The sequence below is a fragment of the Phaethon lepturus genome, unplaced genomic scaffold (assembly GCF_000687285.1).
Source record: "Phaethon lepturus isolate BGI_N335 unplaced genomic scaffold, ASM68728v1 scaffold16166, whole genome shotgun sequence".
In the NCBI taxonomy this organism is placed as follows: Eukaryota; Metazoa; Chordata; class Aves; order Phaethontiformes; family Phaethontidae; genus Phaethon; species Phaethon lepturus.
Genome location: NW_010548449.1, coordinates 9,597 through 37,585, shown reverse-complemented (window position 1 = coordinate 37,585; position 27,989 = coordinate 9,597). Strand labels below are relative to the sequence as shown.

Below are 27,989 nucleotides of genomic sequence, written 5' to 3'. Positions count from 1 at the left end.
TTGTCACTTATTCCTATTGTGCAGCCCACACATCATCTTCCTGTCACAGAGTGTATTACCGGGAGAGAGCCATCTCTGTGGAACACGTCTGTGCCATGAAATTGCTCATGCTTGGTTTGGACTGGCCATTGGTGCTCGTGACTGGACCGAAGAGTGGATAAGTGAAGGGTTTGCCACTTTTTTGGAAGATGTATTTTGGGCTAGGGCACAAGAGGTAAGGTGATGATACATCACTTCTCAGTTGAATTGTGTGGAAACTGAAATCATATACCCTGTTGTGAATTAGATATAAATGAAAAGTTCTGTGTTGTGAAGATAAGTCTTTAAAATAATATTGGCATTTGCATGATAACTTGACTTTTAAAAAAATAAAAAATACTTCCCAATCCACAATGAACACTAATCTTTACAGAGGTGGGGGTTAGTGCAAATTAGAATGGAAACATCTGTTTGTCAATGATTACCTTCCTGCAAATGTACTACTTGGTTATTACAATTCAGCTATCAAACAGTTGCTCTGCATTCCTTCCACTTGTGTTCCTGAAACTGGAATAATGATCAGACTCTTACTGAATATTGTAATAGTCCAGGTACCTAATGAAAGTGGTCTGTTTTTGTCCAGTGGACAGCCAAGAAGTGTGCCTCAAAACAAAATGGAAGCTGACCAAATAGGGCACGAGCACTTACACTTTTTTTTCTCTTATACAGCCCAGCAAGAGTTACCCTTATGTCAAAGGCTTAGAAATGATTGTTTGCCTTAAAGTGAAAAGCTTATAAATTGCATGTCAGCTAGTAAAGTGGTTTTCGGATCCAATTCTTATTTTTGTTGTACCACTGATATTTAAAACATTTCATGTATTAGTCATTTCTTCCTGTCCTTGTGTAGGGGCCTGATTCTCCCCCTTAAGTCTGCAGAGCTCCATCTGTGGAAGAGCAGGTGGGACTGGGAACTGAGCCTCCATTTTATTAAGTATCAGGCATATTTATAGCCCTGAACAAAACAGAATTCCTTGTCACTTACTGTGTTTCTGGAACAAGAAAGAGAGGAAGGCTGTCCAAACACTTTGCTTTTCCCTTCTGGTCCTAAAATTCATTTTGGCCCTTACATTGAGCATCAATCCTCTGCTGTGAGCTGTTCACATTAATTCTATGCTTCTGTGAGTCACCTGAAAACATTTTCATTGTAGAACACACCCTTCCATGTAGCTGAATGGAAAGCAGTAAGCAACAAAACGGGGTGATGAGTGCCCTTGTTAATTTATAAGGTTAAAAAAGTATTACTGCTTTTTTTTTCCTTTTTAGAATTTATGAGTAGTTTTGGTGCTGTGCAAGCATATAGTTGTAGGAAAGTGTCTTCCACAGTGCCTGACAATCATTTCCTGTGACTGAAATAGTGGTGTAATGCAGCATAATATTAGCTGCTTTTACTTTCTCCCATCTCCCATCTTTTCTTATAATAGATAAGCATAATTAGTTGTTATTTGTAAGCTGACAACCTGGCATTTATTTCATAAGCATGCATCTCCGTTAATATTATGTTAATGGGGGAAAATACAACAGGGAGCTTTCACGAGTGTTTCAGAAGTAGTAGAAAAGAGGAGTGAAGTCAGCACGCAAAGCAGCTCTTTGCTTTCAAGGCTGGAAAGAGTAAAGATGCAACCAAAACCAATATGCCAGGTATCTGTACTGTACATTCAGTTCACTTCTTGCTGGTCAGTAAACGGAAAAAAACATGCTCATCTCTCTCCTCAGGCAGAAGTATGTAAATGACTATTGATTTGATGCACACAGCGAGGCTTCTGTTTTCCTTAGTGCTGCCATTAACTCTTCTGGTAGCAACTTATTTTTTGTTTGGTTGGGGTTTCTTTTTAGTCATGGATATCGGTACTGTTTCCTGCATCTTCTTCCCTGTTAAAGGGAAACAAAACAGGTTTCTCTTTCTGAAAATTATTATTGTCTGTTGGAAAACAGCAGTCAGTGATCTCTGTTTTTTGTACACTAAGCAGCTGTCACATGATGAAGTAAAAGGGCAGCAAGAATTGAAAGCTTTACTTCGTTGGCGACGACTCAGAGATGAGGTGCAGAACTCTGAAGAAGAGCTGCAAGTTTTAAGGTAACAATATGACAGCATAATCTTTGCTTTTGCATGTTCCGTCTCTCCTGTTTTCCACCATTTTCTCCCTTCAAAGGATATGAATTTAAATTATCAGATTAAATCCACTGCCTTTCCTTATTTCCTTCTGAAGAAAAAAGAAAAGTCAAATTAAATTGACTAGGTTATTCATCTTATGTATAATGCAATTGCTTTACTGTTTGTTATAGAAAGCATTGAAAAACCATGGGATTTAGTTTGATATAAAATGTCTCTAAGCAGTTTACAAAAGCCTCTACTCAGGGGGGAAAAAAAAAGGCTGTTTCTTGAACAAAGTTCACTGTTTGAAGCCACAACAGATTCAGTTTCTGTGGCTGAGACAAGCACATACAGGAATATGGTATCTAACTGCCAAGCTGAATGGAGCTTTAAAAAACAAAGGAAAAAGCATAATGAAGTATATAAATGTATTTTCTCTTTAGAAATTACCAATAATGCTATTTAAACAAGATTTTGGCCTTTAGGTACCAGATGCTGAGCTCAAGACTTCTTACATAGCTAAAGACATTAGATCAAAAAAAGATTCTTGCTTTGCTAATGATTATTAATCTGGGCTGTTCTGGTTGGTGTCTTGGGAATTTGCCATAGTCTTGTATCTTGAGTGGCCGCCTACCATTTCCACTGCTTGTCTCTCCACAGTCTTTGACCAAGAAAAACAAGTTTACTAATCCTAACTCAAATTAGCTCTACACTGACCAAGTCATAGAAGTACAGGGACAGATTTCAAGAGATTATGTAGACCATTCTTCTACCCTGATACACAGACAGTATACACAGACCATCTCAAGCAGGTTTTTGCTAACATGTTCTCAGAAACCTCCAATAAAAATTAGCGGTACCTACCTAATCTGTTTTAATGTTAACAGTTAAACATTGCTTCCTAATGCACAGTTGAAATATTGTTTATTTCAAACAATGTAGATTTCTTCTTTTCTTCCACCAAGAAGCGGAATTGAAGAACAAATTGATCCACACCTTCTATATAATCAACTTTTAAATGTTTTTGGAAGACTGTTGCCATTTCATTCATTTTGATGTCTCCCCTTCTTTTTGTGCTTTCCCAGTAAGACATAAAAGCCTTTTATATTTGGGCAATGTTCACTAACACAGAAATTTGTCTCTACGGCCTCATGTAATCTGAAAATGTGTCACCAACTTTGCATATACTGTAGTCTGTCATTGATCTCTTTTACTTCATGTTTATTGATGAATTGTGTATCCTACATGTAAGCAGAATCAGTGAAGTTATACATTTGCAAGTGTGCAATTTAAGGATAGGTGTAAACACAAAAGCAAGCCTTATCACCAGCTCTAATACAGCTGCTACCAACACAACTACTAACTGACAAGTTCTAATGTTTTTGTTTGTTTTTTAAAAAAAATAAATTATTTTTAGGAACATTGCTTCTTGTGATATGAGACTTATCTGGATGTATGGTTCCATTTTCAACATTATGGAATCACATTTGTCATCTTTTGCATCAATTATGTAGTTGTTACTTTTAATAAAATGTGTATGTGGTGTAAATTTTTAAAGTAATTTTTCTATTTAAAGGGCCAAAATATCCTTTGTAGTTTGAAGCTCAGGAAGGATTGATCTATCTCAAAATTGAAACTCAAGCTTTCTGTTGACTTCCACACTTAGTAGACATAAGTCTCTGTAATAAGCATTCTGCTTACCTTTCACATAGTGGTATTCTCAATTCTCAAAGAATGACAAATTGTTTCTCCTTTGAAAAATATGCCTCTAATAAACACTTCAGGAGAGGAACATGATGCCACCTTGGGATTCTGGCAATCTCTTCCTCTCTGATGTCTCTAGTTTGCTGTGGTTGCATTTAAGGACTTTCCACTGGTTTCAGTGAGATATAAATATTCTTTACTTTTTTGTGGCATGGACTTGAATAGCTTCTCTCTTTGTGTGTTTACTGTTTTTTTTTCTTTTCTTTTTCCTTCTGAAAGTATGTCCATGTGCTTTCCAGAGTTGGTGTGTAAGACAGCAAATTTCAGCCTTGGCATTGCACTGGGTTTTGAGTCTGTACTGAGGCTTGTGCTGGTTCAGGCTTGTGTTTTTACACAAGGATATTGAAAGTAAATTATAACTGTTTGTTTCTTCTTGACAATTATGTCAGGAAGAAAAAAATCAGCCAACTCACTCTTCCCAAGCATAAGCCTATTCTTCAATTACTTTTTTGTTCCCTGCCCAAAATTTGTCAGCTGATCCAGCAAATGAATACTTGTTCAGACTAAGGCGAAAGCCACTCAGCAAACTGATCATCAGCATGATGTTTCTTATTATTATGGATAGTTGATATTATGTTATAGTAGCATCTCATAAGCTACCTGTGAAAAAAGAAGTCAGGTATGAAAGAAATAGGTAAATGTCTTTTCAGCAGGCAGCAGCTCTGAAAGGAAGCACCAGCAAATTTGAGTATTGAAGAAGGAATTTGTGGCACTGTAGTGCTCATACAGGGTAAGACTTCAGACAGAACCCTGTGTATTTTCTCACAGTTTGAAGGAAACCTGCAGGGATAAAAGCACTTGTGAAATATATCCTTACTCTGCTGGCAAGCAGCAACACCAGCACTGTCATCCAGTCTCTCATGTTACGAAAGCAAATGACTAGAGAAGTCTATTTCATTCTGTGGAATAAAGCTGGTGTTGAGATTGTTTCATGGCCTAGCCCTTAGAATATCAGCTTGTGATTCTTCATTAAGACAAACCTGTGTTAATACCTAATTCTAAATTTCTCTCTGAGTTCCACTTGAGTCAAATCCATTTTCCCCTGAAGCAATGCTGTCTGGTGGATGTTCGAAGAGTTTTATTCTGTCACGGGCATAGGAAACGTGCCTTTCAGATGGTCTCCTGTGATCTCTGCATCGGTTTTCATCACTACCTAGCACATCAAAGCATTTAATTACCAAGGACTTCCTAGCGAATTGTACTTTTACTTTGTACAGTGTACTTCTCTTCCTGGCAAACAAAAAGCATCTTTTGCTTCCTTCAGAAATTTGCTGGTATCTAAAATGTGCCAAGTAGCAGCTTGAATTTCTTGAATCAGCTTGCCTTTAGCATTATGCCTAGCTTCATCAACTATGTTAGATACCTGATTTTGTAGGTCAGTCTTTCAGTCTTTGTACCTTCAATGTGTTGTAAATATTCTAAGCATTGTTTTGAAATAGTGTGCTGAAGTACTGACAGCAGAGAACAGGGTAATTTTTTTAATATTTACATTCTTTTGCAGACGTTATACATCTTTTGCAAAAGGAAATTCTTTAGTACCATCATCCAGATGGCATGCTGCTTTCTAGTCACCTGCTAGGATCTACACAGGCACAAAATTGGAGGAAGAGGGAAGGAAGTATAGTTGCCAAATTTAGAATAATTGTGATTATGGGAGGTATTTCAGTTTAGTGTGGATCCTGTAGCCTGTGCTTAAACTCAAATTTTCAAAGTCTGTAGACTGGGCTATTTATTATGAGAGAAATGAAGCAGTTTTGGCTTGTTATATATGCAGAGAACAACGAAAAGTCGTGTATGGAATGCGAGTAGGCCTTCCATCCAGCACACTGATCCAGAATGGAAATAGGTGGACCTCTGTTCTTCTGCTGTGGGTCTGCAGTGATTACATTGTCTTGAAGAACTGGAGTTACTATAAACAGTTGTTGATCTCTTTCTTTCAATGTTGAAGGAAGATCTTCCTTAAAAGAAAATATGAACTATAGCATGGTAAAGGACTGTGTTAGGAACAGTATAAAACTGAATCTGCATTTTGGTTTTCTACTTTATTTCAAACAGTTGTATTTTATCAAGATACTACTGTGTGAAGTGAACTTTATGTGCAAAGGTCCTAAATGTAGTGCCTAAAGGGTGAAAAAAACAGCTTAGCACTCTGGACAAAACTCTAATAAGAAACCATTACACAGATACAAAAAAGGAAGAATGTTTTCCTCAAAGCAGACATAGATATGAAAGAAATTTGATCACAAGGATTAGCTCGTGAGAAATGTGTGAGTGATGTGCTTTGAAGAATTGTGCACTGCTGTGGCCTGTGTTGCCCCTGTTCTCTAGAAGTGAGGGGAAAGACGTTTGGTTTCCAAGACTGGCCATTTCAAAATCCACACTTAGAATTGGAGAGATTGTTTCAGGCACAGGGTTAGGCTCCTAAGACAGACATCTGTTCTCAGGCCACTGTTAGCTGGGATTTCTTGTGGATGGAATAAAAAAACCTAGAGGGCTCTTTAGTACTTCCCTGCTTACAAATGAAAATTATTTACACAGCTTCCTTTTGGTTTCACTCTGTGCTCAAAAGAGCCTAGTTGAAGTCCTCCAAACCTTACTGCTGTGGATTTCTGGCATACCAGATGCTGTATTACATTTTAAAATCAGGCATTGAAGAATTAGGTTTCTTCTAGACATTAGTGTGTAGAACAAACCTCTGTGTGTGTGTGAAAGGCTTGTTTTAAAAATTCAACTACTTTCTTCCAACTCCAAATGGCAAAAATGAACATAATTTCTTATGCAGTGTACTGCATGCAGATGAAAGAGGTTATTCTTGAAGTATAGTTATGTAACCTGTTAAGCCAATGTTCAGGTATAAGAAGAGAAATCTCTAGTTGAACATAATTACTTCAATCCTTTCCCTTCCTTCTTCCCTTCCTTCTTCCCTTCCTTCTTCCCTTCCTTCCTTCTTCCCTTCCCTGTTTGATTCGCTTTGTTCATAATATGCCTGTGCACTGTAGAATGGCATGCAATGTGATGTCATGCTGGCAGTGAAAAGAGTACACCAACTCGGTGATGGATTTAATTCATACCCCAGCTGTCTGGTCAGCTATGTACAAAATTCCATTAAAAGTTTGAAATTGGTATGTTGGTTCATCTGTCTAAGCGAAGTTATTTACTTAGAGTAAAGAAAAAAGACTGAACTAGCCATAGGTGTCTAACATTACTATGTCATTCACAATACTTTCAACTATGAGAATGTGTAACATTTTAATTACTCTTTACTTACTTATCTAAGTCTTAATTAGTGTGTTGCCATTTTAGGCCCAAAAAGGAGAGTACAGGAGAACTAAGTGAGTCTGGAGCTTCTATTGTCAAACATGGTCTTAAAGCAGAAAAAATCTTCATGCAGGTTCACTATTTGAAGGTGAGTGTTGTCAACTGATTTTTATTGAAATAGCTTTACTAATGTGATAAAGACTTCTTTCTTCTAGACATCAGCAAATTCACAGCATCCTAATTGTTTCTGGCTTAATTTCTTGCAGGGTTATTTCCTTTTGCGGTCTCTGGCAAGGACAATAGGAGAGGCTTCATACCTTGCTTCTTTACGAAAATTTGTCCATAAGTTCCATGGGCAGCTTGTCCTTTCTCAGGTACTGTGGTTGGGGTTGTTCCTCACTTTCTGAAAAAAACAATGACTTAAACTTTGATTTGGTTATCTAAATCACCACTTCTGGTTGTGGTGAAAAGAGAGAGGCAATTGTAACTTGGCAATATTGGTGAAATTCCTACCTGCTAGAGGGCAGAACATTTTTTTCAGTGATACATAAATTGGAGACCCTGCTAGTATCTAATAATGTAAACAATGGGTGAATTTTATTTTTATTTTAAATTAAACTTGATACTTTGAAAGGTCAATGTTCATAGGTGCTGATGTGCTCCAAGATAGGGTCATTTACAGTACTGGAATTGTCTCCTGTAGTCTTTCAGCTCCCAGGTTTTGGTTGTGATCAGTCATTCTTTTCCCCGATACCTCTCTGTTTCTGACAGAGGAGAAACACAGAGCAGGAATCTAACTGAAAACTTCTATAAATAGTAACAGTGTGTGCACATTATATTTCTGACTTTATTTCCTTCCTCGCTGCATGCTGCTTCATTCAATGCTTATAATTTCACAGTTTTTCTTATAAGGACAGTCTGTTTCTCACCAAGTCAGAGAGTGATGTCCCATCACTCTGTGACATTGCACGCACCTGTATTACAGTCTTGTGACAGCCAGCCTCTGTGTAGGTTTCCTCATCATGGTCCATAGTCCCATGCTTTCTAAAACATTCTGTTACTGAAGTATTAATCTAAAAGGGATATTTAAGATGCGCTGCTTCTTTCTTTCAGCAGACTTTCTCTGACAGTGATAGCATGCAGTGGCAGCCCACTCTTAAGAGCAGTTGTTCTCATAGAACATATGAACATAGGATTTTTTTCCTGGATTGGTGAAAGCTTGGTTGTAAAAAATAATGTTGAATTAGGAATCTGAATCTGCCCTCCCTAAGCCCAACTGCATATATTAATGACTTGTACTACAGACTCAGCCTATTCTCTTGCTGGCATACGTGGTGTATAATTATTTCATGCAAAGTAGAACAGCTTCAAAAGGAAAGATTGAGCAAGTCACACACATTATATTGTACCATCTGTCACATAGAGAACGCACCTGAGGTTATAAATAGAAATTCACCTCCCCCTAGGTCTTCCTGAAAGAGTCCTGTAACCACTGGCTGTAGCATTAAAAGGGGGACTGTCTTGTCATCCAGTGTTTTGTCTTGAGAAGGGAATGACATAGCTCTCCGAAACCAGAGTTCTAGGAAATCCTGTCATAGCTGATGAATCCAGCTTGTGCCATAGCACTTAACGTGCTGTGAAGACAACCATTCATGGGGGTGTCTGTGAACCAGGTCACTAAACTCATCGTGGTTAAAAACAGGCCTGAAACAAAAGGCACAACATGACAAATAGTTGGCATCACTAGAAGAGCAGTGTGATGAGAGGGAGTAGCAGGGGAAGAGAGAAGAGAAGGGATATGAGTGAATTTCTGAAACCAGTTTCTTTGCTGAAGTCTGTCTTTTCTGGAGTTGTGGCTGAAATCTTTGAGGGGATTCAGGATGGTAATAAATGTCTCCTTGCAACACATTGTAAGGGCCTCTGATTTTGAGGGAATGGGGTCTAATACTCCTGTTTCTTCCAGCCACAGTGATTCTTTGTTTGTGCACTTGCTGTTTTGAATCTGACTTTTACGGGATGAGATGTACGCTACAAATAGCTTACAGACCTGTGGGTTCTTTCATGTGTCAAGTCACCCAGAAGATGGGCACAGCAGGTCTACTGCAGCGGCTCTGCCCTGTGGAGGAACGTTTGGGGTGTTAAGGGAGTTAACGTTTCCACTGCTGCAGCTGTGTACTGTACCATGTTACTGAGACCTTGAGCAGTTAATGTTTGGCATAGTGTGGAAAATGCCAGTGACTATACAAGTCTTGCCTACATTATGGTGTCCAAACTCATAAATACGATACTTCACTGTTACACATCTGTAAACTTCTTGAAAATTACAGAAATCATGAAACTGCTAAAAACACAAAGCAGCCCAATGTTTTAACCTGGTGGTGAGAAAGGTGCTCACATTTTGGTGAGAAAAAGTTAGCTTGTGCTCCTGGTTGATGTGAGATGAGTTGTGTTGGTAGACTGTTTAAATGCTGCAAAGTGTCTTAGCACATTATGCTGTTAGTCATGATAGCTAGATTGCATTGCAGTTGAACTACCGATCTACTAGAGACTTCTCCCTTTGTCCACCACTCTGCTATGAAATTTGTAGCATATCTAACTTCAGTCTCATATGATGAAATACTACATGTTGTTTCTGCACCCAGAAACAACCATTTTGGTTATTGGATAAAAAATTGTTTAGTGTTTTTAATTATTCAAGCAAGAGTAAGTGATGCTCTTACTTCAGGTTTCTTAGGCTAATTTTTATTTGAATATGTGCAATATGTCCATAGTACGTGCTTAATGTGGGTCAAAAAAAGATACTTTCCTTCATGTGAAGATACTTGCTCTGCTGGAGAAAGAGCTATGTACCACATAACTTTTATCATGTGCTTTTTTGTGCTTTTACCTTGTTTCACAGCAGCCTAAATCCAGATCCCATTGAAGTTGCTGGGAAGATAATTTTAATATCATCATGTTGTTTGGACACTATGTTAAAAATGGAAAGGGGATAGGGCTATATCCAATTGTAAATGCATTTACTGTCTTTGTAAGAAATCTTAAAGTTTGCATTTATGTCGATGACTGGTATAGGTAGATATTGGAATGGCAAATGCAGAAGCAATGTTAGTACTAAGTTTATTATTCAAGTTCCTTCTTGAACAAATGTGCTGTCAATGTTTAAATGAATAGAAGATTTAAAATAAATAGAGGTGCAATTCGTAAGTTTTAAGTGTTGTATTTTCATTGTGTCCAAAATAATTGTAAAAGTTCCCAGCATTAGGAATTGTGGGGACAAGGGAAAGTGAAAACAGTGAAAATAATTGCCCATGTTCTGAATACTAGTCTTGTGTTCAGTGATGTTTGTAGTATTTTTCCTAGATGGGAACTGCAGGTGCAAGGAAATGACTTCAGATGTGAAACATTAATCAGTTTGCCTTTTTTCCTTCATTTTGATTGCATGCTTAGTATGTTTTTAATAGTAGTTTTGTTTATTTTAGTTGAGTTAGCAACAGATGAGTAAAGCAAGTCTGGAATCTTTGAGAAGGATTTAAAAAAAATCTTCTATTTTTCCTTCTGTGAGAGAATTCACTTAGTAACTCCTTTGAATGAACTTTTAAAATAATGAATGAAGTGTTACTGACTATAAATAAATAGAAAGGAGAGCACGTTGCTGATATTTCTAACACAGTTAAAGCTGTTGTTCAGTTTGATATTGAACTAAGAACACCTTGGGAATTGAATTGTTTGCAGACTTTAATTTTTATGTAGTTCTGTCTGCTATAATAATAACCCAAGTTTTGTAGTGTTCATCCATCTGATAGAGTTATAATTTTCTATAATAAAATGATAGTTAAGGAGGCAACATTTCAAAAAAATAATAATTTATGCTATCCTTAAATGTTTTAAAGGCAGATGTATGGATCCAAGCCTACTGTATATGTATCTATATTAACATGTTCCTGCACACAGATTTGCATATCATCATTTTATAAAATTGGTAGCTGCACACACAAGCTGCTGTTCAACTGTCTATTAGCTTGTAGAACTCTTGTAACTAGAATTGTAAGTCTAAGCAAGCCGTGTGCATGTATTTTGATGTTTCAACCTCCAGAATCTTTTCTTTAGATAAAAGTTTAACTAAAAATTTGTCTCTGCAGTTTGTCCCCAGCTGTTCCATGCTTACTGAGCTGGGAGCTTGAGCGAGCAACTGTCGACATCAGTGGGGTATGGTGTGGACTCTGGTGCTGTCCCATTCACAGCACATGCCACCCCTCTAAGACAGGGGTCTTTGCTTTCTACACTCTTATGTGCTTGGAAAACAGAAATAGATGGGTTCGTTTTACTCAGATGGAGTTTTTCTTGTTCCAATTCTTGCATAAATGAGCATATTCGTACTTTTTTTGTTAGCTGGGCATCATGCAGCCTTCATCAATTTTCTTTATATGTCTGCATTATGAGACAACCTTTAATTACTACATGATCACTGTTCTTTTATTATTTTTTTTCCAAAGACCTTTGCCTTATTTCTGTAGAATAGGTGTTGCTCTCATATGAAGTAGCTGCTTGGTATTTTGTTCTCTGTTCACTGTTTATAGGCACTTTATTTACCATGCAGTATGCCTTTCTTTCTGTTCAACTTTTTAAGTTCTAACAAATGTAAGCCAATAAAAAAGACTGCTTCACTAAGTTAGACATTTTAACGTGAGATTAACTGTGTTTAAAATGTTTATGGATGTGACAATTGATTAACGTATGGATCAGTTAATTACATTGCACATTTTGACAACCCATTACGTTCATATATAAAAATCTAACTAGCTTTAGGCCATATCTCTGCTTCAGCTCAAGTATCTTGAAAGAAGGAATATTGTGCTTGAAGACTAGGTTAGTAAAAGTCATTAACATGGCATAAGGCAAGATTTTCTTTTGGTGAGAAAACTTTCTATCTCTTTTTTCTGATATAATTTTTTCATAATTATATATGATAAAATGTTTATTTTTGAAGGACAGAAGTCAGAATGAAGTAGAGCTAGAAATGTAACTGGAGAAGAAAGCAGGGACTAGTGAAGCTAAGAGTAGCTCAAATGATTTTATAATACAGATGAGTGATTAAAAAGTCAGTTAATGTGTCACACATTTTAATGTCCAGCAGTATAGTTGTATTAAAAAAAAACAAGTATCTTTTGGTATCATTTATCTCAAGTATAAAGATCTTAAAAGAAGCTGTAAGTTTTACCCATATAATTGTCTTCGATCTTGGAAATGACCCATATATCTAAAAATGTCTTGGACCTTTCTGACAGAGTACACAAATCCTTCCCACAGCTGCTGAGAACTTACTAAGTCTTGAGCCTCAGTCTTCAGCTGTGGAGTATCTTTTTTCATTTCCATTCTGTTACAGTAGTCTCTCAATCCTCTGCTGACCTGAAGTTTTTGTATTTGCTTAGCTTCCGTTCGGCGTCTTTCAAGCTTAAAATTACATGGTGGCTTGTTATGCAATATCATTTGATAAGAAAAAATATAAATTCTTTAATTGTGACCAGACCAAATTGACAAGGGAGCAGTCCTAAACCATGTGGGTTTTATTAGTGCTGAATCACAGCTCCACCTTTTGTTTGATTTAGTGAGATATATTTTAAATAATCAGAATCAAATGCATCTTACATGTGATTTTCTGCTGCATAGTCTTAAACAGAAGTCCAGAGAATGATTGAGGGGATCAGTACTGGGTCCGGTTTTGTTCAACATCTTCATCAATGACCTAGATGAAGGGTTGGAATGTTCCCTCAGCAAGTTTGCTGATGATACAAAACTGGGAGGAGTGGCTGATACACCAGGAGGCTGTGCTGCCATTCAGCGGGATCTGGACAGACTGGAGAGTTGGGCAGAGGGGAACCTCATGACATTTAACAAGGACAAGTGTAGAGTTCTGCACCTGGGGAATAACAGCACCAGGCACCAGTACAGGTTAGGGGTTGAGCTGCTGGAAAGCAGCTCTGTGGAGAAGGACTTTGGAGTCCTAGTAGACAGCAAGTTGTCCATGGGACAGCAATGTGCCCTGGTGGCCAAGAGGCCCAATGGTATCCTGGGGTGTGTTAAGATGAGTGTGACTAGCAGGTCGAGAGAGGTTATCCTCCCCCTCTACTCTGTGCTGATGAGGCATCATCTGGAGTATTGTGCCCAGTTCTGGGCTCCCCAGTTCAAGAGAGACAAGGAACTTTTGGAGAGAGTCCAACGGAGGGCTACGAGGATGATTAAGGGACTGGGACATCTCTCGTATGAGGAAAGGCTGAGAGATCTGGGGCTGTTCAGTCTGGAGAAGAGCAGGCTGAGAGGGGACCTTATCAATGTCTCTAAATATCTGAAGGGTGGCTGTCAGGAGGAAGGAACCAGTCTCTTTTCAGTAGTGCCCAGGGATGGGACAAGGGGCAATGGGCACAAACTGCAGCACAGGAAGTTCCACCTGAACATGAGGAAAAAGTTCTTTACTTGTGAGGGTGACGGAGCACTGGGACAGGCTGCCCAGAGAGGTTGTGGAGTCTCCTTCTCTGGAGACCTTCAAAACCTGACTGGATGCGTTCCTGTGCAACCTGCCCTAGGTGATCCTGCCTTGGCAGGGGGGTTGGACCAGATGATCTTCAGAGGTCCCTTCTAACTCCTACCATTCTGTGATTCTGTGAGGGCTCTATGTTTATACATGGCTCTATGTCTTATTATGGCTCTAACCATTTATACATAACAGATCTAGTTCCTCATCTTTTTCTTAGATATATCTGTGTGTTCTTACATGTTTATACATATAAAATAGAAAGAATCTGTGTTTAATTCCAACCAATTATGCCACCAATTTTTAGGTGGTAGTATATTTAGTATTTTTAGTGGACAGTGAAAACTTGTGTAACTTCTGAAGAAATTTAAACATTTCAAGTGAATTTGAGACAACATAGGCTCTGGTGTCAAAGCGAAGGTGTGTTCAAGCTGCATGCCTTAACTTTCCTGCCTGAGGTCTAGTTTGAACCTTCCCATCAATAAGGTAAGGAGGAATGCCAACACTTTGTTCAGTGAATTAAGTGACAGTCAGCATACTTTTGAACTGGACTTACCTGCTCTGAGGTGTTTTGATATTTACAAAGATGTATTTTGTGAAAGACCTGGGGCTCTGACAGAAACCCTTTTACAAATACAGCTGGGGTGATTTAAAGACTTGCTTCCCTTAGTTATTCACACTATATCTAAGAGGACAAATTCAGTCTTGTTAGTATGGTCTGTTACTAAGATTGGTTTGTGTGAAAGCACTGGACTGTGATTTTGGGCAGCTCAGGCAGGGATACAGGTTGTCTTCGGCTGCTGTGCTACACAGGGACAATAACCTTAGTCAGAGAAATGCTGGGGAGGGGCTATCCAGGGGGCTGGTATCACCTTAAATATCCACAAGAAGATTTACCAGAAATCGTTGTCAGATCCAATCTTGTTTGCCATTATAGCTTGTCATTTTTCTTCAGGGAATTGCTAGTGATCTGAATGCAGTCCATTGGCATGGGGTAAATGGACAACAAATTCTGCTTTTGAGTAGAGCTAGTCACTGGCTCTGTTGTTTGGTGCTTAAACCATTAAGCTGTCTGGCTAATGATTGCTGCTTGATAATAGAGCATGTAGTTGGGGAATGTTGCCTACTCTTGGCAGGAAGTTGTTGTCTTTGGAAGGGCATTCTGGGCTTTTTACCAAAATGCCAGGAGAAGGATTTCAACAGGTCGCTGATTTTGTTAGGTAGAAGCCAGAAAGGTGAATGAGGAGGGAATTCGAAATAAACAGGATTCTAGGAAGGGTGCTCATTATTCGTTTTTCCACCCAGAAGAGACAAAGTAACATTTACCGTTTAGTTATGTAATTTACAGACTGCATACTTGATAGGGATAGTTTAAATTTGAGCAGGCAATTTCCGTAAGAAATTGGACATAAGTGCATTTGGAGTTTATTTGTTACCAACTGAATATCTTTTTAGATGTATCACTAAAAGTAATGAAATCTCCATTACTCTTATGCAGCCCATTTATATTTCAGCTAGAGAATTTAACTGAAAGTATCTGCTGGTCATAGAAAACTTGAAATACCTAGATTTAAGTTTTTCATAAGGAGGATATAATTTGTCTATTAATATTCAGTGCTCTTTATTTAATATCAACATGTATGATCAGAAAGAGGTACCTGTCTGGTGCCTCAGAACAGTTCAAGAGTAGAAACAAGCTGGTCATTGTTCAAGACAAGAACTGGAGTGATAATATAGTATCGTAGTCATTAAATAAAAGGTCTTACAAACTCGTATCTGTCTAGTTATTGCTTCAAGTAGCCTTCATTTCTACAGTTCGCAAAATTACTTCTCTCAACCTCCTTCTCAGTCATTCGGTCCCCACTCTTCTTTGCCTTAGACTCAGACGTGATACATGCATTAACAGTGCAAAGAAAACTTCTCCTTGATCTCAATTCATAGTCTGTATCCAGATTTGATCTGCTCAGCAGCAGTCCAAAGTTGCACTTGTGATTAAAATTGTTGGCTTCAGTCTGGGCTAAGGTGAGACCAGATAAGAGTCTTTGGGAATTTAATTATGAGGGTCTAGCAAATCCTTAGTGAACGTGTGTGAACTCATTTTTCAGAGGCTTTTTCAGGTTGGCCAAATGTCAATAAAATTCCACAAACTGCAGAATAACAGTTTCTGTATACAGGGAAAAGTTGTTTTCTAGCCTCTGGGTTTCCAGTCAGGGAAGAACAACAGGAGTATGTAGGGAAGTGAGATTATTTAATAATATGACTATAAGCCAGTTTGTTAATAACCCAGCACTGTGGTGGCATGTGACTTCTAACTCATATTTTCTTTCTGGCTTCATTGAATTACTTGCATCAAAGACAAAAAACAAACTATAATTTGTTTTATGATCTGATTCAGCATTTATTTATGATTACCTTGGTCATCCACAAGTCTTTGCTTCCAACTGTAAGGTCACTAGAACCTCTTAAAGAAATGGCATCAAAGCTTAAAAAAACCCCATAATATCCCCTAACTTTTCTCTTGGACACTTCCGAACCGTTTTATCTGGGGAGGAAGAAACAAATAGCCTGAGGATAAAATTTCACTCCAGATGGTTAAAGTTTGGCAAAATTATAAGGAGCTGAAAAGTCAGAGCTATAATGGGTTGTGCCATGCAGACTTGATAATAGGCAAATGTTAAAAGCCGTGCAAATATGAAGTCAGTGGTAAATTGTTTTCCTACTCTGTTTCAGAGCATCAAATAGAAGCAGTTAAAATAAAATAGTATAGATTAATTCTAATTTTAAGAAAGCATGTAGAATGATGGTTACTGCCTTATTCTTAATAGATATTTGGAAAAATGAAGACAGGCTTAATCACAAAGGAGATGTTTAATTACATAGTATAATATACAGAATATAAAAGCACTTCTAATGTCTAAAAGTGTACTGTGGGATTGATTATAAAAAGTCAATACAATCCAATCAGGGAATCTAGCTGCACTAATGTATACAGAGACAGTGCAAACAGTGTCAAGGATGACCACTTCAGTGTTACTTTTCACACAATTTTGAAACAACTCAAAAGATGATGTTTTCATAGTCTTTATTTCCATGTAAGCTTACTCTGTTGCTCCAGCAAAGCTTCCACAGGTGGAAGGAGACAGTAATTCTCTGTTTACATACAGAACAGTGTTACAGCACTACAAATAGTCGTACGAAATAAGGGGATTTCACACTTTACCATCATGTCAGCAATACACTGTAGTTAGGACAGAATGATTCCTGGCATAGTTAATGATGGCATTCTTGCCAGGATAACGCTGAGCCCAGCGCTGTGTAGTTTACCTTTTGTCGTAAGCAAATTTTGCAGCCACTGCAGAATAGCCTGAATCTGACTTGTAACCTAAAGGAGGAAGGCTTAACCGTGTTAGCAGTAGTTTCAATTGTGCAATCACTCTTTCTTTTATTCCCTAACAATGCCATAATCGTACAGAGAAGCAGTATCTTTTGTTGAATGCTATGGCACAGTCCATAAATAAGTTTTCTGCCTTTTACGAAACATTCTTCAAGACCTTAGGGAGCAAGAACTTGCACTCAGAAATGAGCCTCCACTCACATATTGCAGTGAGGAACATCATTAGCCTATGAAACTTGTCTCCATAAAGATTAGTATTAATAAAGTGGATGTATTGCTTCATGAAATAACATATAAATGAGTAATTCATATTAATAAATCCTCTTCTTATGAGATCATTTAGAGGAGTGCATTGTGACAAAGTGGTTGTCATTAGTCAGGTATAGTGTGGGGTGCCAGAGAACCTTTGTGTGATGCCAGGTGTAACTTTCTAAAGAGGGCTTATCATGTAAGTGAGGATGATAGTAATGCTGTCCCACTGGCATTGCACCTTCTTTGTAAATGCATGAAATAAATTCTAGCTACCTTTTCTTTGAAGAATTTACTCCTTAGTTGGTGTGATTGGCAGCAACATTGTGAATTTAGTCACGGAATGAGGTGTGATCTTCCAGTCAGGTATGTGCATTAAGGATAAAAAAAGCTTTATGTGGTTATATAATTAAAGACGGTGTGATAACATAAGCACAGTGGTGAGAACGCAAACACCCTTAATCCTGGTGTTTCTTAGCCTTGTGAGTATGAGAATCTGCAGCCTTTAACAGTTTTAAATATAGTTTGTGTATGTGTATTATAGATAAAACAAAAGTGGGAATGTGGGATTGTGTTAAAATAGTCCGGAGGCTTTTCAAGCCCATTTTCTTTCAATATTGACACTTTTTGCATAAGTGGGTTGGAAAACTGACAAACATAACATATGTTGTATAAATAACTGAGCGGTGTATCACCATAGTGGATACATAAACTTCTTTCTTACCATTCTGTTATCTGCAGTCTTTACAAATCCGTTGCTCACTAGCAATGCAGACACAAAGTTATGTCTTCATAAACATACTAACTGTGGTGCTTTGTTCATTTTCCAGGATTTTCTTTGCCTGCTGTTGGAAGACATCACTGAACAAAAAGAGTAAGTGAGAACCAGGCTAGAAAAGTCAAAGAAGAAAGTAGAAATCAGATTTAAATATCAGCTGTGCTAGCCAGAAATAGTAGGATTTCATTTAGTATTGTTCTGCTTGTTTTTTTCGAGTGTGTGTGTGTATCTTTCTCTGAAAATTCTCAGACATATATACACAAAAAATACAAGACTTGCTGTGTTGTTGCTGTCCCATGCCCCTCCAAGTAGTGCCTTTAACTTGCATGTTAGGGCAGCAGTGAGGTCCTGTGTTCACTATGCAATCTGAAGTGCCAGGCGCAGCTGCCTCCTCAAATTAATCTGTGATCCTCCTGCCAGCTGCTTTTGACACATGGCACCCTAGAGCAAGGAGGCTGGAGCATTGCCGTGGATCTGGGAAACCAGAGAAGATGGATTTTCCTCAAGCAGTAGTCTGGTACCATTCCCTCCCTGTCACACAGTGTGCCAGACAGGGAAGGATGGAAAACGCTGACGGAAATCCAGCGTTTAATTGCCTGACTTGTCCTTCAGAATCCTGCTGTATGTGACTGACTGGCCAAAGATGATACAGCTAGTCTTTAGCAGAGCTTTGAATCCATCCCTGCTTATCTGTTGTTTTCTTCTGTGCTACAAATGCAGATTCTTTTGTAACGGAGCTTTACATATTATAGTTTTTAAAAACAATGTATTCACTTGAAAAATGCAGTTTGGGGAGCAAGATTCCAAAACTCTTCATAAATCTGGGTGAGTAGTTTGAAAAAAAAAAAAAAGAAGAGAAGATATTCATAGAAGTCAAATGTATTGAGTTTTTTTGTGAAACACTTCTGTTCTTAGGGGGTGAGGGACAGAGAAGCTAGTTGTCATTGAGACACTGTGTTTTGTGGAACCATGAATTTAGTTTGGGTGGTGTTACATTTTACAATGATGTACTGTAGTGTGGTATTTTGTTTCTATCCTTGGATATGGATTTCCAGCCCCAATAGAATGAGGAATATTAAATGGAAGATATGGGAAGCTGAATTATTTAATGGCATGATTATACATTGATTTGTTAATAAAATCTCTGTCTTCCTTGGTTTTTTTCACTTGTGTTCTCTGAAGCCCAAATCCAGTGCAAAATGTTATTTGAATAAGCATCCAATTTTCAGCTTAAAAACATGCCAAAATATTTAAACTTTCAGTGAGACTAATGCAAAAGAATTATGTCTCCATTTGTGTTGTACCATACTCCAGAATGTATGGACAAAATTTCAGATCTATGGTAATTCATTTTACAGTCAGACATATAGTGTATCTGAACTTACCTACTGCCAAAATTACCTTGGGTGTAGATACCAACAGCGAAGCCAAGAATAATAGAACACCTGGATAAACAGAAGGCCTTTAATTCTTATCTGCTACAAAGTTGTTTTTTCATTCCTGAATATATCCTGTTGCTAGTACACAAATACTAGCCTGAGGTAAAAGCAAAGGGAGGAAACAAAAATTAAATATGTTTAGAGATCATCTGCTGATAAGTGCTTTTTTGCACAAAGCTTCAGTCAGGAATGAAATGCATTTCAAGATTAGAGCAACAAAATTCTTTGTAGCACACAAAACCTCCCAAACTTGTGCAATTCTACCAAGTAAATTGTTAATGTTAAAACTAAATGCTTCTTACTTGAAAAGTATTAAGCACTCTAATATACTGAAGTTTATAATGGAGGCTGGACTTAATAATAAAAAAAAAAGCAGAAAAGAGAAAGTAGTAGTAGTAGTAGTAGGGAATCAAGCCAAATCCTGCCCTCAGCTGTGGCAACAGGGGCAAGCTAGTGTTGCTAGGAGTAGAATTTGGTTTATGGCAGGTGAGAACAGGATTAACACTGGGAGAAAGCAATCATACAACATTGTGGAAATTTTCTGTAATGATGGTGTCGGTGTAATGCAACAATAGTTTTCTGCTATTGGATACAGCAGACTATATCTAAAAGATTCTCACTCTTCCAGCACTGAATTTCTTTAGTTTTTAGTTACAGGAGATTTTTTAGTACATTCCCAGCAATGAGCAGTTCCAAGATACAGATGTAACTTCTTAAGTGGCAGTCATTGATTTTTGCTGCCTTCTGTGCTCAGAGGAGGATGATTATATGCCTAGTTTATAGGGCTACTTCACTTCCTGCTCTGATGCAACTTTAATGGCATGTTAGCTGTAGGAATCCATTCTCCAAGGCAGGATCCTCCTGTTTCTGGACTGCGGCTGAATACTGACATCAGACAGGCCTCAGAAGTATCTTCTGGTCCTTTAGAACTTCCTAACTTGCCCTTAAGGCAGATTATTTCTGTGTGTGAAGGGCTAATGGCAAGAAGGACAAAGACGTATCTATCATTATCCTTCTCTGTTTTCAAAGCCTTTTAAAATATAACATACACTGGCTATAGCCTCACATGACCTTGGCCTTTCTGTAGAAAATATGCAATAGATCCCACCTGTAACTGAGGCATCGTATTTCCTAATACGTAATTTGAAACTTCACTACATTAAAAAAAATAAACCAAACAACAACAAACCCTCTTATGTGTCTATATATCACTAGTTTGATAAAACTCCCAGTGGCTCTATTCTCCTCAAGGCTTACACCCATAATCTTTGCTGTAAATCGATCCTCTCCGCATCTGCCCAACATGTGAGCCCTGCAAAGACTCAATGTTTTTTAAGGTCCTGTAACAGAGGGTGAGTTTCACCAGCCTCAGGTAAATCAGAGTTTCAGCTGCTTGTGCTCTTTACAACTGCAAATGTTTTTGAGCAGGTCAGTTCTGGTTTTTGGGGTTTTCTGGTGGTATTTTATTTTATTTCATTCAATAAAATAAGTAAGTGTACTAATAAAGCTCTGGTTTTAATAATACACGATAGACAAAGGGAGGCTTGTGCTACAGCTCTGCTATTTGTACTGTTAATAACTCAGGCTTACTAACCACATTCCTTGGATGTCTTCATAAATTGTCAATTAAGTACTAAATCAATGTTAAAATAACGCTGTAATTTCAAACAACTCAGCTGTACAGGTATGTGTCTCTTTCTTTCATGATTGCTTCCTTTGTTGCTCACATTGTCATGAATGTGGTGATTTTGACTAATACAAACTGCTGGTAGGCACTCAGCTCCCAAAGCAAATCACTTTTATGTGCACTGTTTATTTGCTGAAATATCTTATTCTAAAAATGGTTCCTCCTTCTTTATTGAGGAATTTAGTGGGTTCATGTTGATGTTTGTAGAGTGTCTTCAGGCCTTGTGCAATGAACGCTTGATATATAGGCATTTTTTATAATGCTAATTTTCAAATTATTATTAATGTTAGTATTTTATATAGCTTGCTCTGAAGTATTGAATCTGGCCATGACCAGTATGTATGCATGTTAGGAGATCATTCCTAGGCTGATGGGCTTATCGTCTAAACAAATAAACAAGGGATGAGATAATGGGTGTACTAGGATTCTCATTTTACAGTAGGGAACTGTATTACAAAGTAATTGAAGAACCTGCCCAGCCTTTAAGAGCTCTGTTATAGTGCTAATCAGTTGAACCCAGATCCCACAGTCCAATACAGTACCTTTAACCAGGCGGCCATTCAGGAAATCACATACACACCAGATTTAAATCCATACAGATGCTTAACTGCAACATAAGTAGGTGGTCAGTGCCCTTTCTGAATATGGATGCTTTACTGAACTGCAGCCTCTATAAATATCAGGCCCCGTGTCCTTTCTCTAGGACATTTGTTTTGAAATAGCAAGCTGTTTGTGATCTATTTTTTGGGCTTGATCCGAAGCCCAACAGGTTAGTGGAAACCTTTCCAAGGACTTCACAGTTCTTCAGTAATGACTCTCAACACATTCAGGGTAGATCTTTGCAATAGTCTGCATATTGTTAATATACTTGGAGAAAAATAGTGAATGCCTGTAAAATGCTAAAACAAGTTGCTTTTTCTGATGGGTGTCAACAAGAATATCGTGAGATGGAAAAAAAAAAAAGGCGTGTGAACATACAAAGATGACTGCATGTGGTCATATAACAGGTGTTTAGCTGAAATTGAGGGTGTTGCAGGCAAAGGAATAGCAGCGTTGTCTTTGCCCTTGAGAAAAATGTCAAGGTTTCAAGACAGGCTGAGCAACTTGCTAGTGGTGTTTCTGCCTGGATTAGTGTGGTGTCAGAACAGTGCAATTCCCCTCAGTGTCATAAGCTCATTTCAAAGCCAGTGTTTTGAAATGAGCTGTTGTTGGCTTTGAAAGAAATAGAGGGTATATTAAACAAAGGCACTACATAGCAAATGTAGTGTTATTATTTTGCATAGATTTTTTTTTTTCCTGAGGAAATCTCACACTTTAAATTAAGCTTAGTTTCTAGAGGGGGAAAAAAAAAAAGACAAACTAGCATTGTGAGGCTGTTTCTTAACCCTAGGTGAGACAAAATAAATGCACACATAAGGGTATTTTTCCCTAGCTGCTAGCTCTGCTTCATCATTGGAACACTAAGCTGTATTGGTTTTGATTCATGCAATAACAAATAAAAAATTGTTTTTCTCATTATGCTGCTTGAGACAGAATAAATGGTATAATCCACCTGATGTACCTTTGACTATATAAAATGTGGATGTCCAGTTTTAAACTAGTCCTGTATACCCTCTCTGTAGTAACCAGACAGAAATAGGAGCTCAAGAAAATCCATCATCTTATCCCGAGGAGGGTCAGTTGACTAGAGATACTTCTCTCTCCATTCTGTGGAAGGGACTCAGCTAACTAACTTAGACTAGATAACAATTTTTAGAGCACTATAGTAAGGTAAAGGTACTTATAGCCTGAAGGATCTGGCAGTCAAATGGTGTAAATGTAAGAAACTTGCACAAATAACAAGGTACTACTAAAAGCTGATCAAATCTGGATATTTAGTAATTCATTTGAGTGTAGACCACTACCCCATTGCATATATGTTCAGTTATATGTAGAAAATTTATTTCCAGAGTAATCAGACATGCACAATGGTAATTTCCTGAAAATTCAGAATCCTGGCCATGTAGAAATGCTTCTGCATGACTGCTGCAATTATTTGAACCACATGATCAGAGGGAAGGTTTTTTTTTTGTCTGTGACAATCTGTGATCTAATATTACAAGAGATATTTTGACATTTCAGATTTAGTGATTGGGAAGATTTCTTTGTCTCTATGGGAATTATTCTCCCTTCTGGGGCTTTTTATATCATCTCTTACTTGTAAAGACACTGTTGAAGTAAAGTTTGGGCCTAAATTGCATGAACTGTCAAAATATATTACCAGCAGCACATAGACTACTGCTGTTTCCACATTAAGCCTCCTTGGTGTGCCCCTTAAGACTGATCAAAAAACAAAGAAAACTATTAATAGTGCAGTGGACAGATAGACAATGAAAATATGTATAAATGGCATTATTGTCATTGTAATCTGAAGGTTATTTTCCTTTAATCTGGAGCATTGTATTGGGTTTGCATGGCAAGGTTTTGGTAGTGGAGGGAGCTGCAAGGGTGGCTTCTGTGAGAAGCTGCTAGACGCTTCCCCTGTGTCCAACAGAGCCAACATGAGCCAGCTCCAAGACAGACCCACCGCTGGCCAAGGCTGAGCGCATCAGCGATGGTTGGTAGTGCTGGAGATAATGGGATTAAACATATTTAAGGAGGGGAAGAAAAGGCACAGCAGTATGCAGCCAGAGAGAGGCATGAGAATACGTGAGAGAACAGCCCTGGAGACCCCCAGGCCAGAGCAGCAGGAGGGGCAGGAGAGGCTCCAGGTGCCGGAGCAGAGGTTCCCCGGCAGCCCCTGGGGAAGCCCATGGTGAGGCCGGCTGTGCCCCTGCGGCCATGGAGCTCCATGCTGGAGCAGATCTCTACCTGCACCCGGGGAGGACCCCATGCTGGGACAGGAGGATGCCCAAAGGAGGCTGTGACCCTGTGGGAAGCCTGTGCTGGAGCCGGCTCCTGGCAGGACCTGTAGCCCCATGGGGAGAGGAGCCCAGGCTGGAGCAGGGTTGCTGGCAGGACTGACCCGGGCTGGAGGAGGCTGTTCCTGACGGACGGCGCCCTGTGGGGGGACCCGGGCTGGAGCAGTTGGTGAAGAACTGCAGCCTGTGGGAAGGACTCACGCTGGAGAGGTTCATGGAGGACTGTCTCCCATGGGAGGGACCCCAGGCTGGAGCAGGGGAAGAGTGTGAGGAGTCTTTCTCCTGAGGAGGAAGGAGCAGCAGGGACAATGTGTGATGAACTGACTGCAACCCCCATTCCCCGTTCCCCTGCACTGCTGGGTGGGAGGAGGTAGAAAATTGGGAGGGGAGTTGAGCCCAGGAAGAAAGGACGGGTTGGGGGAAGGTATTTTAAGATTCGGGTTTAGTTCTCATTATCTCTACTGTGATTTGATTGACATAAATTAAATTAATTTCCCCAAGTCAAGTCTGTTTTGCCCATGACAGTAATTGGTGGATGATCTCTCCCTGTGCTCATCTCAACCCACAAGCTTTTTGTTATACCTCCTCTCCCAGCTGAGAAGGGGAGAGCAGCTTTGGTGGGCACCTGTAATCCAGCCAGTGTCAACCCACCACAAGCTTCTTCTGATTTTCAGTGGGATGCTGTAGCCCGTGTATGCAAACGTATCTTAGTAGCTGAATGACATGGGGCAGCATTTGTAAGGCAAGACTTTCTTATGTTTAAGGCACTTGGTGTCCAGTTTTTGCCTTTGTTCCAAAATTCATGTGTATGTTGGACAAGTTATTACGACCAGATTGCTTGTTTTTTGCATATACTGCTGTTGAACAATTACTCAGTGAGAAGACAGCTGATTCTCTATTTTGATCACGTTCTCCCACTCCTAATTCACACTGGCAGAATTTTATTCTATTAGGAAGACCTGCTCATTTTAATGGACCTCCTTCAGAATACTGCCCAGTGTGAGTAGGGATGCCAGATCTCCCAACACAATGGTGTAGAGTGGAGGTTGTAGCTGCTAATTCTACCTCAAAGGATTAACATATTCCTAACACATAGTTCTGCTTGGAGATGGAGGGTAAATTTTTCATCTTGGATTTAACAAGGGTAAGAATATCTAACTCAGGATATAAGCCATGCCTAGAAGAGTGCTGTTGTTACATGTATTAATACCAAGAATTTAAATATTTGATCATTCCAAATAAAACCAGCCAAGTTAAAAAAAAAAAAAGTTTTAACTATGACCAGTAAACACAGAGATATTTTTATGCTATGAGTGTTTTTGAGGGCCATTCACTGACATATTGCTTGACTGCTTTTGAGACTTCATAAGCTCTCTAAGCCTTAGTAGCATGTCAGGCATAACAGTGGTTGATCTCTCTCCCATTGGCATAGTGCAAGTTAATATTTAAAGGTGTTTAAAAATCGCTCACTAAAAAAGACTGATGTGTTCATTACAAACTCTTCTTAGTTACTGAAACAGTTCATAAATAAACATCCTTTAGGGTCAGAATTTTGAGCACAGCTTTGTCAAGGGAAAAAAAAAAAGAGGCTTCTTTGTCATATAATTCAAATAAAAATCATATTGGGTTGCTTGCCTTCCTGGTTCAGAGCTTCTAAATGGCTGTTCTTTTTAGGAATGCTTTGTTGGTTATGGGTCTACATTACACATGTGCAGGTAGCCGCAAGTACTAGAATGAGTTTTGCCAAGGTATTACCATGCACAGGACCATGCAAATCTATTCAGCTTCTCAGAGTATTTACATGCATTGAGGGCTTACTCAAGCTCCTTTTCAGTATTGGTACACTGCATGGACAGTGTGATTTCCCCCCTGCCCCTCCTTCCACCCTTCTCCCTTGACTTCCGTGCAAGTTGGTAAGACTTCAACCAGAGTTCAAGTAAATGCAACTGAAGTTGCTTAGAAAAGTAAAAGGGAAGATACAACTTCTGATTTTGCAAATACTTATGCATGTGGTTATTTCAGTCCCACACAGCTTGGTCAAGACAAACTTTTTCCTTTTTTTGGGTCCCCAGACGACTCTGTGACTTCACTGTGAACATTACCACAGAATCATAGAAGCTTTGGTTTGGAAGGGACCTCTAAAGGTCATCTAGTCCACCACCCCTGCAATGAGCAGGGACATCAACTGAAGCAGGTTGCTCAGAGCCACATCCAACCTGACCTTGAAGGTTTCCAGGGTTGGGTCATCTACCACCTCTCTGGGCAGCCTGTGCCAGGGTTTCATCACCCTCACTGTGAAACATGTCTTCCTTATATTTAAACCTACCCTCTTTTAGTTTAAAATTATTACCCTTTGTCCTATTGCAACAGGCCCTGCTAAAAAGCCTGTCCCCACCTTTCTTATCAGCCTCCTTTAAGTACTGGAAGGCTGCAATAAGGTGTCCCCGGAGCCTTCTCTTCTCCAGGCTGAACAACCCCAACTCTCTCAGCCTGTCCTCACAGGAGAGGTGTTCTAGCCCTCTGATGATTTTTGTGTCCCTCCTCTGGACCCGCTCCAACAGGTCCATGTCTTTCCTGTGCTGAGGGCTCCAGAGCTGAATGTAGTACTACAGGTGGGGTCTCACTGGAGTGGAGGGTCAGAATCATCTCCGTCAACCTGCTGGCAATGCTGCTTTGGATGCAGCCCAGGATGTGGTTGGCCTTCTGGGTTATGAGCACACATCACTGTCTCATGTCCAGCTTTTCACCCACCAATACTCTCAAGTCCTTCTTGGCAGCACTGCTCTCCATCCCTTAATCCCCCAGCCTCTACGGATACTAGGGATTGTCCTGACCCAGGTGCAGGACCCTGCACTTGGCCTTGTTGCACCTCATGAGGTTCACACGGGACCATTCCTCGAGCTTGTCCAGGTCCCTCTGGATGGCATCCTGTCCCTCAGGTGTGTCAACTGCAGCACTCAGCTTGGTGTGGTCTTCAAACTTGCTGAGGGTGCACTTCATCACACTGTCTACATCATTGATGAAGATATTGAAGAGTACCGGTCCCAGTACGGATCCCTGAGGGACACCAGTCATCACCAGTCTCTATCTGGACATTGAACCATTGTGCAGTATCCTCTGGGTACAACCATACAACCAATTCTTCATCCAGCGAACAGCCCAGCCCTCAAATCCATATCTCCAATTAGAGAGAAGGATGTGGGGGACTGTGTCAAAGGCCTTACAGAAGTCCAGACAGAAGACATCGGTAGCTCTTCCCTTGTCCACTGACGTAGTCACTCCATCATAGAAGGCCACTAGGTCGGTCAGCAGGACTTGCCCTTGGTGAAGCCATGCTGGCTGTATCAAATCACCTCCCTGTCCTCCCTGTGCCTTAGCATAGCTTCTAGGGTGATCTGTTCCATGATCTTCCCAGGCACAGAGGTGAAGCTGACAGGGCGGTAGTTCCCAGGGTCCTCCTTGCAACCCTTTTTAAAAATGTGTGCGCAGTGTTTCCCTTTTTCCAGTTTCCAGGGACTTCACCTGACTGCCAGGACTTTTCAAATATGATGGAGAGTATCTTGGCAACTCCATCAGCCAATTCCCTCAGGACTCTGGGATGCATCTCATCAGGTCTCATCCATCACCTCTAATGGTATTATTCATTAAAAAGCCAAGAATATAGTACCACTGCAGTACAATCTATACTTGGAATTCAGGGGTTTGCTCAGCTTCTAAAGTGTTAATTTACATATGGCAAACTTGGTATTTCTCTGTGTGTATTCTAATTTTGGGTTTTTGTTGTTTTTTTTTTTTAAGATCTGGGTTAACTGTAGAAAGTATCTTCCAGAATTGGCTTGACACTTCCGGAATACCAAAGG

The 27,989-nt window shown here is 39.3% G+C and overlaps 1 protein-coding gene across 1 annotated transcript; it reads left to right on the top strand.

The window, feature by feature from the left end:
- Window positions 1-24: 24 nt before the first annotated feature.
- Window positions 25-27,988, top strand: LOC104623029 (aminopeptidase O-like; the record flags this gene model as incomplete). The annotated part of the gene is made up of 6 exons (XM_010289975.1): window positions 25-214; window positions 2,007-2,113; window positions 7,199-7,301; window positions 7,420-7,527; window positions 18,156-18,199; window positions 27,928-27,988. Coding segments are annotated over 6 exons (613 nt in total), but the record flags the coding sequence as incomplete, so codon positions are not given.
- Window position 27,989: the final 1 nt, after the last annotated feature.